Here is a 12,712-nt window from a genome sequence, read left to right on the forward strand (position 1 = left end):
CCTATTTGGCTAAATATAAAAGGAAAGCGGCAATAAAAGCAAACCGCGCTATTGAGAGGGAAATTCCGTCACCTTGACAGCCCTACCTTCACGATGAAAAAATCTGCACATGACATTACAGTACATTATCAAGTGTGTATATGTGTGAAGGCGCACTGGGGGACAAATCCTGGGACACATTAGCCCTTCATTTTCCGAGATCTCTGTATGAAAAGGCTATTAAATAAGCGGCGGTGGCGAATTACGTTTTTACTTTTTTTGGTCAGTACGTCTACCTCGGTGTTGTTTCGTCATGTGCAGTGTAAATGCAGATATGTGATATGTGTCACTTTTAAAAGATGTAAGCGGGTCGTCAAAAAAATCGCATATAGCCACAAAAACGGAATTGAGCATCAAGAACGGCAGCGTAAATGCGGCCCTAGTGACATCATGGCAGTGACTACTATGGTCTCTAAGTCTGGTGCCTTTTCATGCAGTTATACTGCCATCTCATGGCTAATCGATGGTGGTAGCAACAATAATTTGTCTGTGATCATGGAAAGAATCATGGTTCCCTTTATTGCATTGAATGAAAAATCCACAAACATGATGTAAATCTGAAATACAATATTAACCATGCATTTACTATCATACGGTTTTACTATTTAGGCCAAAATCCGAAGGACAGACCAATGTCACAAAAATGTAAAAATATCATCACATCTACATATTATCTTGATTTAACAAATAAATACAAATTAGTGCAAGACAAGTTTTCTCTGTACAGTCACCTTCACGGTGTGAATGGAGCATGCTTGCATGGTCAAAGTGAGGGGGTTGAGTCAGTGGAGGCTGTCCCCTCCTTTCCCTGTGCCATTGGTCAGTTTCACATAAAGACATTTCCGACAACGTGACGACTGTGTACAATCAGATTGCGTGAGAGTCAATGGAGCACTGGCTCAGTCTGAGAGAAAACAGCTCCTCGATCACAGTCATAGTGGGTTTCAATAGTGGGAAACAGTCTGCATCGTCTATGCCAACACGTCAAACGTATAACAGCACGATGGAGCCAAACACAACAGACTCTTTTGAGTCACGCTAGGCGAGAATTTGGATCCCAGAGGCCGCTGTAGTTGCACCGGGAGCCGAGTGAACGTGACGGTGGGCGCCCAACTATAATCGCTTTAGCACTTGAAGTATGCTGAAGTGTTAGCTAAGAGTCCCGCTCTTGTGTTTTGTCCAATTAACTACACAGACATAAAAGACGATTCGCGTTTAAATTATAAACTAAAATTAATGTTTTTTTGATGACCTGCATGTCGGTAAAAAACACTAGATTTCTCCTGTGGTCCAAGTAATTTAAAGCTGACGGGCAAACTGATTCTCTAAAATGTTTTAAAATTAATACTCATTCAAGTAATAACTCGAAATTCGAAAATGTGCATTAAACCTAAAAATAAAAATAACTATTTAAGTTTAAGCCTCCGCCTTTTGTCTCCTTTTTTCTCGCATGTTTTCCCTCGGAGTTCCTCCCCCTGCGGCGCTGGGCGGAGTTTCATACCGAACCAGACGCTCCTTTTGTCGGATTCGTTTCGACCTGACTCCCCGGGGTTTACGGCTGAAAAACAGATACTTAAATACAATAAGACCGTTCAACACGAGCACATCGCAAATCGATAGGAACATCCGCGACTGGATTTTGAAAAAGGTGAGTCGTTTGATGATTTTTTTGACCCGTTTCGAGCGATTTTCAAATTGCTCGTCCCCGAGTCTTTGTAACATTCATGGCGGCTCTGCAGTGAAGGCTCTGGGGCGAGGGAATGCACAAGCGCCCGCTCATACCTCTCATTTTAATTCTGATTCGCCAGAACACGGCGTGCTTTCACGTAGATTTGATATGTGATTAAAATGAAACATTTAAGATATATATTTATGACGGATTCATTTTAAAATGATATAATGCATTTTGGGATTTTGCCCTAATGCCTGCAAAAATGTCCAAATATGCATGTATATATAATGGAATATATATCAGCTGGCAAGAAGGAGATTGTTGGTATGTATATATTAAGACATAATTTCCCAAATTTCATTGGTGTAAGCAATACTCCACGTACTTTCGCCAATTGCTCGCGCACTAGCTTAGGCATTCGTGCCAGCGGAAGCTGCGTGGTGACTCCTGCCGGAATAAAGACGCCATTACTGGGGCTCTAAACAGCGTAACGGTCGGTGCGTCACAGAAAACTTATTTTTCTGCTCAATAATTTATTCCGCTAAAGTGGGCTTCACACGGTGTAAGAAAACATTAGCATACTTTGTTGTCAATGTGATTATTAAAACACATTATGCATTTTTGGAAGTTTACTTTATGCTAGAGTAATTAGCGCAAAACTTTCAAACAAATAAATAAGTAAATACATCATTGTTAAGGTGGGAATTATGTTGCAGAGAGCGTGTTTTTTTTATTTTTATTATGTGTTTTTTGGCCGAATTGACCTTGCGCGCGGGCGGGAATGACACTGTAACCGAGAAACCCTGCGCCTGTGCGGGCGCGCAGCTACGCCACAGCGCGAGAGGGACGCGGGCGCGCGGCTTTCCAAACGCACTCGGGTGCAGCATGCAGTAGACTCGACACGGCGATGCGTTGAATTTTATTGCATATTGTGGGTTTACTGAAATGAGCAAAATGCCAGTCGATTATTACTAGCCAGTGTTTAAAGACAAGTTACAGTACAGTTTCCTCACTTAAAAAACAAAACCAGATGCAGAACTTGAGGTTGAAGGTAAATGTGATGGTACTATACGTAGTGTTTTAAATTCTCAAGCAGATTAAACAAACCTTATTTCAATGCCCCGATTACCGTTGAATGTTAAAAAGCGAAAGAGCAGTAATATTTGTATCCATGAAGTACTCGCCAATGAATGTGCTGTACTGTCAGCATGTGGAGAACAGGACAGGAGACACGTCGAGGCTCCCGTGGACATATGTCCATTTGCGGTTTTCTCGTCACATCGCGCTGCGGGTGATTACATAATCCGAAGAAGTCTTCCTCCCCATTCTTCCGAAGCCGATCACCGTCCTTACTTGACTTAAATTTTCTCTCGCATCCTCAAATCGCGGGAAGACTTGGGCAGATGCCACGCCGAAATGTCGGTCTTGCGTGTGTGTTACGTTAAAGTAGACAACTATATGTTAACGCAAATAAAGGTTTAATAATCGACAAGTATTGTACATTTAGGTTCATGTCGTCCGGTTCACAGCACCGAACCGTTTCGTTCTCCGATGCGCTAGTATGGCAACGGCGTGATGATGCTTCCCTGCCAAGGTGGATTAGAGGCGGGGCATGGCCACATCTTCCTCTGGGTGGCAGTGATGAGATCCATAAAATATCAGTTATCATATCACAATGAGAGGACCATTCATCCAAATTGAATCAGCTCTTTATTTAGCGGTTCTTTTTCCCCTAAATTCACCTTTGTGCTCAGCAGTCCTGCATCATGTGATATGTCTACAGACGAATGCGCACTAGCTCTAACATCTTAAATAATCTCCCCATGCAGCCACTTGGCCACTGAAGAGTCGAGTTGGAGTTTACAGACATCTGTCATCATGAATGGCAGCACCAGCGTGTCCAGCAGCCAGACTGGACGCATCAAAAGTGAGACAGGTACAGTCACACGATGGTGGATTGACACACAACTGTTATATTGCCACGGCTGGGACACCTTTTGATTTTGCCCATACAAAATGTTCACTGCATTCTGTGTGCTCTCTCTGTGTTAGCTGTAGATACATGGAGCAAAGAGGACTGTCTGACACTGCTGGAGAGGATACGCAGTCTGTTACCTGAAGGAGACGGTATGAAATATAAAACCACAGAGTCTCATTTTGACTGGGAAAAGGTGGGCTTTGGGGGTTTCACTGGAGAAATGTGCAAGCAGAAATGGCAGAAAGTTTCCACAGAGGTGAGCCAAATTTCCGTGCCGCTTTTCAAGCAAAAACGCTGGATGTGTATGTTCAGTCTCAATTAAAATGTGTGTTTTGTGGTTTTATTTCTCTTTTAATTCTTAAAAGAAATGATGACAACCTCAGTTAGGAGTCAGGACTGTATTGTTATTTATTATTTTGGACAAGTTATGATCAGACTGTTCTGATACAGTTGTTTCCCCTCACAGGTCCGTAAATACAGAACAATGACAGAGGTCATTTTTGATGCAATTGAATATGTGAAGAACCCTTACAAAGGGAAGAAACTTAAGGTAAGACTGCAAAAGTTTGAAATCTAAAATGTTGTGTAAAGTTATTGCATGGTGCTTATCTATTAATCTCATTTATTTGTGAATTGTTTTAGACACACCCAGACTTCCCAAAGAAACCCCTCACTCCCTACTTTCGCTTCTTCATGGAGAAGCGTGCCAAGTATGCAAAAATCCACCCTGAGATGAGCAACTTAGATCTCACAAAGATTCTGTCCAAAAAATACAAGGAACTCCCTGAAAAGAAGAAGGTGAGTGTGTCTGCGAATAGTGTGCTGTTTTCGTATTTGTATGAAGACATTGTTTTCGGAGACTTGAACGTTTCAGTGAAATATCATGTGTTAAATTTCTCATGTTGCTCTGTCAGATCAAGTACATTCAAGAGTTTCAGAGTGAGAAAGAGGAGTTCGAGAAGAACATGGCAAGATTCAAGTTAGTGTCCACCTTCATTGTCCCAAAATACCAAACGCAAGTTTTCTTTATTGGTGATTCAGCGTGAAGCTTCTGTTCTTTTTAGGGAGGACCACCCAGATTTAATAGAGGAGAGAAAGAAGTCAGACCTCCCAGAGAAGCCTAAGACCCCTCAGCAGTTGTGGTACAACCATGAAAAGAAGACCTACATGAAAATTCACCCTGATGTAAAAGAATTTGTCAAAAAGAAATTGAACTAGAGTTCATATGGTCTTCGTGCACGTCTCAACAAAATTTGTTTTCGTTTTAATGGCAACCCTCAGGTAAGTCCGAAGGAGCTGAAGGAAGCATTACGCAGACAGTGGTCCCAACTCCCAGACAAGAAGAGGCTGAAATGGATCAGCAGAGCTCTAGAGCTGCAGAAACACTATGAGGTATGGCTGCTTTCTACCTTGAGCAAAGGTAATAAAGGAAATTGTGAGCATAAGTCTGAATTACTGCTTCCTTATACAGGAAACCATGAGAGCGTATCTCGAAGCTCATCCAGAGGTAAACTCTGAGGAGCATGTTAAGTCTGTTCTTACCAAAGCTGAAAGACAGCTCAAGGACAAGTTTGATGGCCGGCCAACCAAACCACCACCGTAAGTATCATTGGTGGAATGGGGAAAAAGGCTTCATTTTTATCTTTGGGAATTTATTTTATCGTTGGAAATTTGAGGCCTGGAAACAGTCAGTATAGTCCCACCCCCGTGCCCATACACACGTCATGCAAAGAAGAGGTTATGTTTGGCGGTTCATATTTTTCATTCAAGATTATGAGAGCATATGAATTAATGGATTAAAAATGATATGCACAGATAAACCCTGCATTATAAACACCGCAATATTTCATATGAAAAAAGAATGGTCCGTTTTGATTTCGTTGTGACTTAGAGAATATTTTCTAAGCAATTTGGGAGGTTTTGAACTCTGTTTATAAGTCTTTTTCCCATACAGTTGCAGTTGTAATAATGATGTTTAAGTGTATTATTATTTATGGTTACTTGCTGCAGGAATGGATATTCTCTTTACTGCGCTGAACTAATGGTAAACATGAAGGATGTGCCAAGCACAGAGCGAATGGTTTTGTGCAGTAAGCAGTGGAAGCTGATGACACAGAGAGAGAAGGACATGTTCCAGAAACGATGTGAACAGGTCTGTCTGCCCAATCAGAATCAAAACGATCAATCAGTAATGATCCAGTAATGACTCTCTATAAATAATCATTATAATTCTGTTTCATCAGAAAAAGAAACAGTATGAGATTGACCTTCAAAGGTTTATTGAGGTAAGGATGTCCTGCCCACACTGAGTCTGTCAAGCCATCTTACAAGAGTCTTTGCTTATTTGAACTCTTTGCCTCGATCTCTGTGTTTCTGCAGAGTCTTCCGGAAGAGGAGAGGGACCGTGTGTTGTCAGAGGAGAAGCTTGGCGGCAACAAGCTGAACCTAGCGGGTGTCGGCAGCCCCCTGAGGGCTAAATCCCCATCTGTGAAGGTGGGCATGTGCGCAATGTTTATACACTCGCATGCTGTTTTGCTCTTGAGCTATGTCTTGAGTTATCATGTTGTTGTGTAGGATCGGTGTCGTGACCCTGAGCTGGATCAGTGGATGCTCGCAAAAGACAAGCGAGACGGTAAAAAGAAACCACGGCTTCCTGAAACTCCCAAGACTCCTGAGGAGATGTGGCAGCAGAGCGTGATAGGAGACTATCTGGCTAAATACAGGGTAAGCATAACATGTTGCGATGTTCTTTTATATACAATAAAACACGCGGTGACTAAACAGGACAATGATTAGATGATTTATTTAGTCTCTTGAAATCAAAAAGTGTGAACGCTGGCTTTAGACACTAAAGAAAGGGCTCTGTTTGAGCATCCTGACCAACCACATTGAATTTTATCTTTGTTTTGAATATGTTAATGAAAACCTACTGTCTGTGCTTGATTTGTGATTTTGGAGATAAAGTTCATCCTCCAAAAATGTGAAAAAGTTCCTCATCACTTTTAGAAACGAAATGTGTTCATTTTAGCAAAAGCACTTATCCAAAGCGATTTATGAAAGGGGAACATCCCAAGCAGTTTTAACGTTGATAGACTTATGTTCTTTGCAGAATGACAGGAAAAAAGCGCAAAACGCAATGGAAGCTGCCTGGAAGGCCATGGAAAAGAAAGAGAAGATTCCTTGGATCAAGAAGGCTGCTGAGGACCAGAAGCGATACGAGGTTCAGTACCGGACCGTGGTCAGTGACCAGACATTTGACCACTGTCTTCTCACCTGTGCACCTTCTCACTTTCCTCCTCTCTAGAGTAGAGGTGGGGGGGTTTGCAATGAATGCACTTGTATCTCAAACTGTGTTCACTGAAAATGTGACTCGCCATCAATACAGCCATTCTTGCATAATCTTATGCATCATCTACGTATATGTACAGTACATCATTATTGTCTTATATCTTGTTGCTTGTAGGAGCAATACTTCTTTTTGCTCATGACCCTTTTTCCCCCTTTTTGTCCTGCAGAGAGAGCTGTTAGAGACAAGAACCGTTCTGCCAGGACAAGGCCAAAGAAAGCCAAAATTCGACGGAGAGCCCAAGAAGCCCCCTGTGTGAGTGTTGTGTGTTTAGTTTTCACTTCCTCAACGCTTCCCGCAACAAAATACAGTGAATCTGTTCTCTGTTTCTCTCGTCATTTCGACCTCAGGAGTGGCTATCAGATGTTCTCTCAGGAACTCCTGACCAGTGGCGAGCTGAATCACTTCAGCCTGAAGGAGCGCATGGTGGAGATCGGCAAACGGTGGCACAAGCTCAATCAGAGTCAGAAGGACAAATATAAGAAACAGGTGGAGGAGCAACAGCTCGAGTACAAAGCCGAGCTTGACGCCTGGGTCAAGGTAGGACGTTTGGAAAATCATTTGGAGCTTCAAAGAAAATACACTTTCAATTTGTGTTTATTAGTGTGACATTCGGGTTATGTATTTTTCTCTCCGTTTTGCTCTTTCCTAGTCACTTTCTCCTCAGGAGCGTGCGGTTTATAAAGAGTTCTCCTCTACGGTAAGTAATCGCTTGATATATGCGTCAGTAAATCACTTTGTAATGCAATGCGCTGCATTTTAGTGTAACATTTCCAGTCTTTATACTGATTCCCCTTTCATTGGATGGCATGCTAGTTAATTTGGTTGACTTGGCTTGTAGAGGCTGTTTTATAGCATATATTTTTCTTCCGATTCAAAATAACACGCGCGTATCTTTGGTCAAACTATCCTGACCTGAAAATGTTATTAGGGCTGCACTAATAATCATGGCTTTAAGCTTGAACATGTTTTTTCTGTGCTGTTCTCTCCTTGCACCTCCACCCCCCCTCTCTCTGCCCTCACAGAAACGGCGAAGCACAACAAAAGCACAAAGTCCTGCGGCTAAAGTCCGAGTCACCAAGGGGAAGGCGGTAGGTGCCAGACCCACGACTGTGGGTGTCGGAGGGGGCAAGCGTTCCATGGCGTACCGAGCCAAGGTAACGCCCGCTCTCTCAAGGCGAATCACTCGCACCGGCTACACAAAACCTCAGTCTTAGCTAAATGCTGTGGATTGTATGTAAAGGCTTGAATGTTTTAAGGAATTGTTCATCCAAAAATGAAAACTCTGTCATGAATTATTCCACCTCGAGTTGTTCCGAACCTGTATAAATATCTTTGTTTAAAAACACAAATAAAGATATTTGGAAGAATGTTAGCAACTGAGACTTCTGGGGCACCATTGATGACCATTAAAATGGTCGTCAAAGGTGCTAAAGAACTGTTTGTTTTCCTAAATTCTTCAAAGTATTTTCTTTTGTGTTCAACAGAACAAAAAGAATTATACAAAAACTCTTTCTACTATGGTAGTCAATGGTGCCCCAGAGATTTCAGTCGCTAACATTCTTACATATTTGTGTTGAACCAAACAAAGAATAAATCATGACAGAATTTTCATTTTTGGGTGAACTGTCCCTTTAACGTTTGCAATATTTGATGTTAGGATGCGCAATAATGTGCAAAGTAGAAAGAAGTATGACTTTGGTTTCCAGCAGGACACATCAGAATCAGATGAGGATGATGATAAAACAGACTCCTCAGACTCGGACGATGAAGATGATGAATCGTCCGGCAGTACAGATAGCGATGATGACGACGACGATGAGGTTAATTTCAAATCTGCTCAAAAAACATGACAAAGCTGAGAGTCAGTCATTTTTATTTTAACTTGAAATTTCATGCGGTACAGAATGATGATGAAGACGACGATGACCAATCAGACGGCTCCAGCAGCTCATCATCAGAAGACAGCAGTGACTCTGAATCTGACTAACCAGTCCCATCAATCTCATAGAGGGAGCTGTGCCGGACACACCCCTTAGTAACACCCCTCCTACAAAACATGAGATGGGCCGACAGCTGTGAGCTCACAGCTTGCCGTCAACTGGCTCCCTATTTCAACAGGGCAGAAGAGAAGATGGAGTCCATCTCTCTCTCGATTATGACAGACTCAAAAGTCAGTCAGACAACTTTTTTCTTTTTAAGGAGCTGTGTTACTTGTGTGGTAATCGCAACAATTTTTATCGCCTTATATAGGTGTGTTATTAAAATATGTGTTGACTGTTTGTTTTTGTTCATTTTCTTTATTTTTAACTTGAAAATAATATGATTTAGCTGGTTAAGCTTTTAAACATTTTGACAGCATCAGGGTTGAGTTCAGAAGGGGGTGAGAGACTTTGAAATGGAGGTGATGGATCCTCCGGTTTATATTTGTTTGACTCCGCCAGTTGCTGGGCCTATGAGGGCTATATGAGCTGCTCAAGTCTTGTTTGGATCGTTCTGTTGCAGATCCTCCATAATAAATGCACTTTTTTTCTCTTGTATTTATTTGTATGTTTTCAAAAACACGAGAGACTGATTTTCACATACTAGTATGTGGGTAGGATCACACACTAAAATGTACTAAATAGCCTTTTGGAGAATCAAGTTTACTATTGCAGACTCAAATTAACATCAAATTTAACTTGCAAATATGTAAATGTTATTTGCGTATCTCAGCTATTGTAAACATTCATAGTTTTTAATCGGTTTAGTCAAACTAAAGTCTTTTAGGAGGAAAAAAGTGCAGGCTGTTCTGTCACATTAACCATATAAACCACTTTGACATTAAGACTTAAATACGGTTTCCTATTTGATGAGCTGAAAGACAATAATCTCATAAGCATCACCCTCGGTGAACCAGCGCAGTTCATCATTTCTGTTGATCAGCATAATGCTATTTTGAGGGGAAAGAACTGTCACGCTTTTATAAATGAACCTGGATGTAATGCCTTCTCATTTTTTCTGCCGGTGTCAGATTTCCATTTATAAGTTGTTAAGCATTCCCAGTTCCTGCCATTAGCTCTGAGGTTGTGTGCTTGCTGGATTCCCTCCTCCGGCCCCCCTCTTGCCCACATGCTTGATTCTCGCTTCCTGTCCAGCAGCTCCAGATGGGGCAGATCAATGCGCACATTCCAGCCTCAATGCAACTGTAGCGGCATGTGATTTCGCCCGTAATGTCCCAGCGCTGGATACAGCACAATGCAGTGAATATGGTGCGATCTGGAAACACGGAGCTCTCCGCACAATTTACTTTGCCGTTACTTTTGAAACTGCTATTACGGGGTGAAACCGCAGCGGTCTCGGTAAGTTATAAGGCGTGGCTTTCCCCCCGAATAGCTAAATTTGTTTCATGTCTCGTGATGAACGTGGTGTCAGGAGAAAATAATTATAAACTCCAGCAGAGGCACACTGCTTTGTGATATTTTTCTGCAAGAAAACAATGCGAATCCCATGTAAGTTTGGGTGGTTTAATTAGTTGCAAATCAAAAAATAGATGTTGGATGTTATGCTTCTCCACGCACTGATGATGATGCATTTGTATTGTCTAAACTCGAAGGCTGTTTTATTGAGGTGACTACAGAGCCATGAGGTCCTCATCCTCGCGTTTATCGAGTTTTTCCTCCAGGGATTCCTTATGGAGCCGGTGAGTTGCTCTTCTGTGCTATTTCACTAAGTACTCCATCTGCACATCATATGTGCCCTTGCTTCCAGTCAATAGGAAAGAGTTTAGTCTGCTTCTACATGTGCAAAGTTTTAGAAAACTTGATTTACATTAGAGTAATCCAGTTATTTTAGTGCAAACCTATTTTCATTTTAATGCTGTTTAAAACAACACATTTAGCCTATTTGGCGAATATTGCTGCAGTTCTTAAAAGGCACATTAGAGACAACAGAATATTTTGTATGCCAGTTGTTATATGTTTTGACTTTTCGATAGCACTATATGACGTTTAGAACCTAAATTTAGCGAACTCATATTGCATTGCAATGATTTCTAGCTCCAGAGCATGTAACATCGGTTCTGTAGGTGTACTTCAAATATCGAAAATAGTTCACTTGACTACACAAGGCTGCAAAAGCGAACCTCGCCATCGCGCTCCTCTCTGACGCATGCGCAGTGTTTACGCTTGTTTATTCCGTCATCGCTGGTGGGAGGAGATGAGCGTGCGTGCACGCGCTGGTGTCAGGGAGCGCACAGACCGTCAGGACGCCGGGGAAAACGGAGCAAAGAGAAAAGGAAAACAGAATGAAACCGCTTTCGACACCGGAACAACAGTAATTCAAGGAAATACTTAAAACAGATCCTGTACAGCATTTTAAAGCTGAATTTTGAAGGTAGGGCATATTAAAACAGCATCGCATCTTACAATTGGCCAGAACAAGGGGAGCCGTTTTTATGTAGATGCAAGTGGATCATTAAGACAAGGGAAGACGTGGAAATTACACGCGACGGTCATCTCTAGGGACAGGAATTGCATAGTCAGTGAAGGAAACGCCACTGCCACACTATTGACTAAGTTTAGTTGAATTTTACCATTCAACCTCACCCCAACAGAGACATCGCTGCGTTCCTGACCAACCCTATCTAATTAATGGTGCTATTGTGATTTTTCTCCCCTCCATTTTTATTGGGCGACTGTGTTGTTAAGGATGCCGGATCAGATCTCCGTGTCCGAGTTTCTCTCGGAGACGACGGAGGATTACAATTCCCCCACGACATCAAGCTTCACCACCCGCCTGCAGAGCTGTCGGAACACGGTCAACGTCCTGGAGGAGGTAAGGCCGCTATATTACCGTTATATGAGGGAGGATCAACTGACACTGTTGTGCACGGCAGGCATGAATGTACACAGCCCATGGGAATGTATTTAACGCTCACCTGTGCATTATATTCCCTCTCGAGTCGCTATTTTAAAGGTCCGGCTGGTCTTCGGTTGCATGTAGTTCAGTGGATGTGGATTTACAGTACATAATAGCAAATGCGGCGCTGGTTGGCATGCGGAATAGCAGTCATGTCTATTGTTAACGATTATACGTGTAACTATTACAATCTTTTGGGGATGTTATGTCACATCCTTTTTGATGGACTTTCAAATTAACTGTTCACAGGCTATCTTACTCTAATTCTCTCTTTGCTCATGTTTACAATTTTATCTATAACATGGAATAACGGTGCACCTCCTTTGAAGTCTACTGCGTATGGGTTGATAATACAAATGCATTTTTTTTCTTTTATAACATTACAGTCACGTGAAAAGAGATCAGCTGGACTTGCTGCTTATTGATTTGGTTGTCCGCCTGTTTGCCTACTTTAACAAAATCGTGATATCGCCTGTTAGTAAAATTCGTCTATTGATGAAATCGGTGATGAAATACAAACAGAGGTCAGGGCAGAATTTTAGGATTTTTTTTATCGTCAGGCAAATTTATCTGTGTGAGATTTGAGATTGTACACCAGTTTATACATGCACAAGTAGTATAATTATATCAAACTCAGATAATGAATAAAAAAGCAACAAATGCATTGGAACAGAAGTGAAGACAGATGGGCCAATGGCACCCATGACCTAGATGTCTGTGCATTGATTATTATTATGTTTTCAGATGCACTAGCAGAGTGAATAAAATCCAAAATTAT

The 12,712-nt window shown here is 41.8% G+C and overlaps 2 protein-coding genes across 9 annotated transcripts in view; both read left to right on the top strand.

Moving 5' to 3' along the window:
- Window positions 1-565: 565 nt before the first annotated feature.
- ubtfl (upstream binding transcription factor, like) lies at window positions 566-9,575 on the top strand. 5 transcript variants are annotated; one of them, XM_057334590.1, is made up of 20 exons: window positions 566-1,687; window positions 3,541-3,647; window positions 3,764-3,945; window positions 4,156-4,239; window positions 4,332-4,487; window positions 4,604-4,668; window positions 4,754-4,874; window positions 4,971-5,081; window positions 5,161-5,288; window positions 5,700-5,841; window positions 5,933-5,974; window positions 6,069-6,182; window positions 6,264-6,413; window positions 6,799-6,927; window positions 7,205-7,290; window positions 7,386-7,575; window positions 7,688-7,735; window positions 8,061-8,126; window positions 8,745-8,858; window positions 8,942-9,575. In XM_057334590.1, exons 2-20 carry the CDS (start codon window positions 3,590-3,592, stop codon window positions 9,023-9,025), a joined length of 2,070 nt encoding a protein of 689 aa, XP_057190573.1. In that variant the 5' UTR covers window positions 566-1,687; window positions 3,541-3,589; the 3' UTR covers window positions 9,026-9,575. The 5 variants fall into 5 exon arrangements, with proteins under 5 accessions (XP_057190573.1, XP_057190574.1, XP_057190571.1 ...); XM_057334591.1 differs by having other exon boundaries at window positions 8,748-8,858; XM_057334588.1 differs by having other exon boundaries at window positions 567-1,687; window positions 8,061-8,192; window positions 8,748-8,858.
- Window positions 9,576-10,203: 628 nt separating this feature from the next.
- The window catches only part of asap1a (ArfGAP with SH3 domain, ankyrin repeat and PH domain 1a), a 50,782-nt gene continuing 48,273 nt past the window's right edge, over window positions 10,204-12,712 (top strand). For 2 of the 4 annotated variants that reach the window (XM_057333907.1, XM_057333909.1), the window contains exons 1-3: window positions 10,204-10,526; window positions 10,631-10,717; window positions 11,724-11,850. In XM_057333907.1, coding sequence (XP_057189890.1) covers window positions 10,659-10,717; window positions 11,724-11,850 — 186 coding nt within the window. In that variant the 5' untranslated portion in view covers window positions 10,204-10,526; window positions 10,631-10,658. Of the gene's footprint in view, window positions 10,527-10,630; window positions 10,718-11,228; window positions 11,410-11,723; window positions 11,851-12,712 lie in introns of those variants that run through there. The other 2 variants (XM_057333908.1, XM_057333910.1) reach the window with 2 other exon arrangements.

The sequence above is a fragment of the Triplophysa rosa genome, linkage group LG5, assembly GCF_024868665.1.
Source record: "Triplophysa rosa linkage group LG5, Trosa_1v2, whole genome shotgun sequence".
Lineage (NCBI taxonomy): Eukaryota > Metazoa > Chordata > Actinopteri > Cypriniformes > Nemacheilidae > Triplophysa > Triplophysa rosa.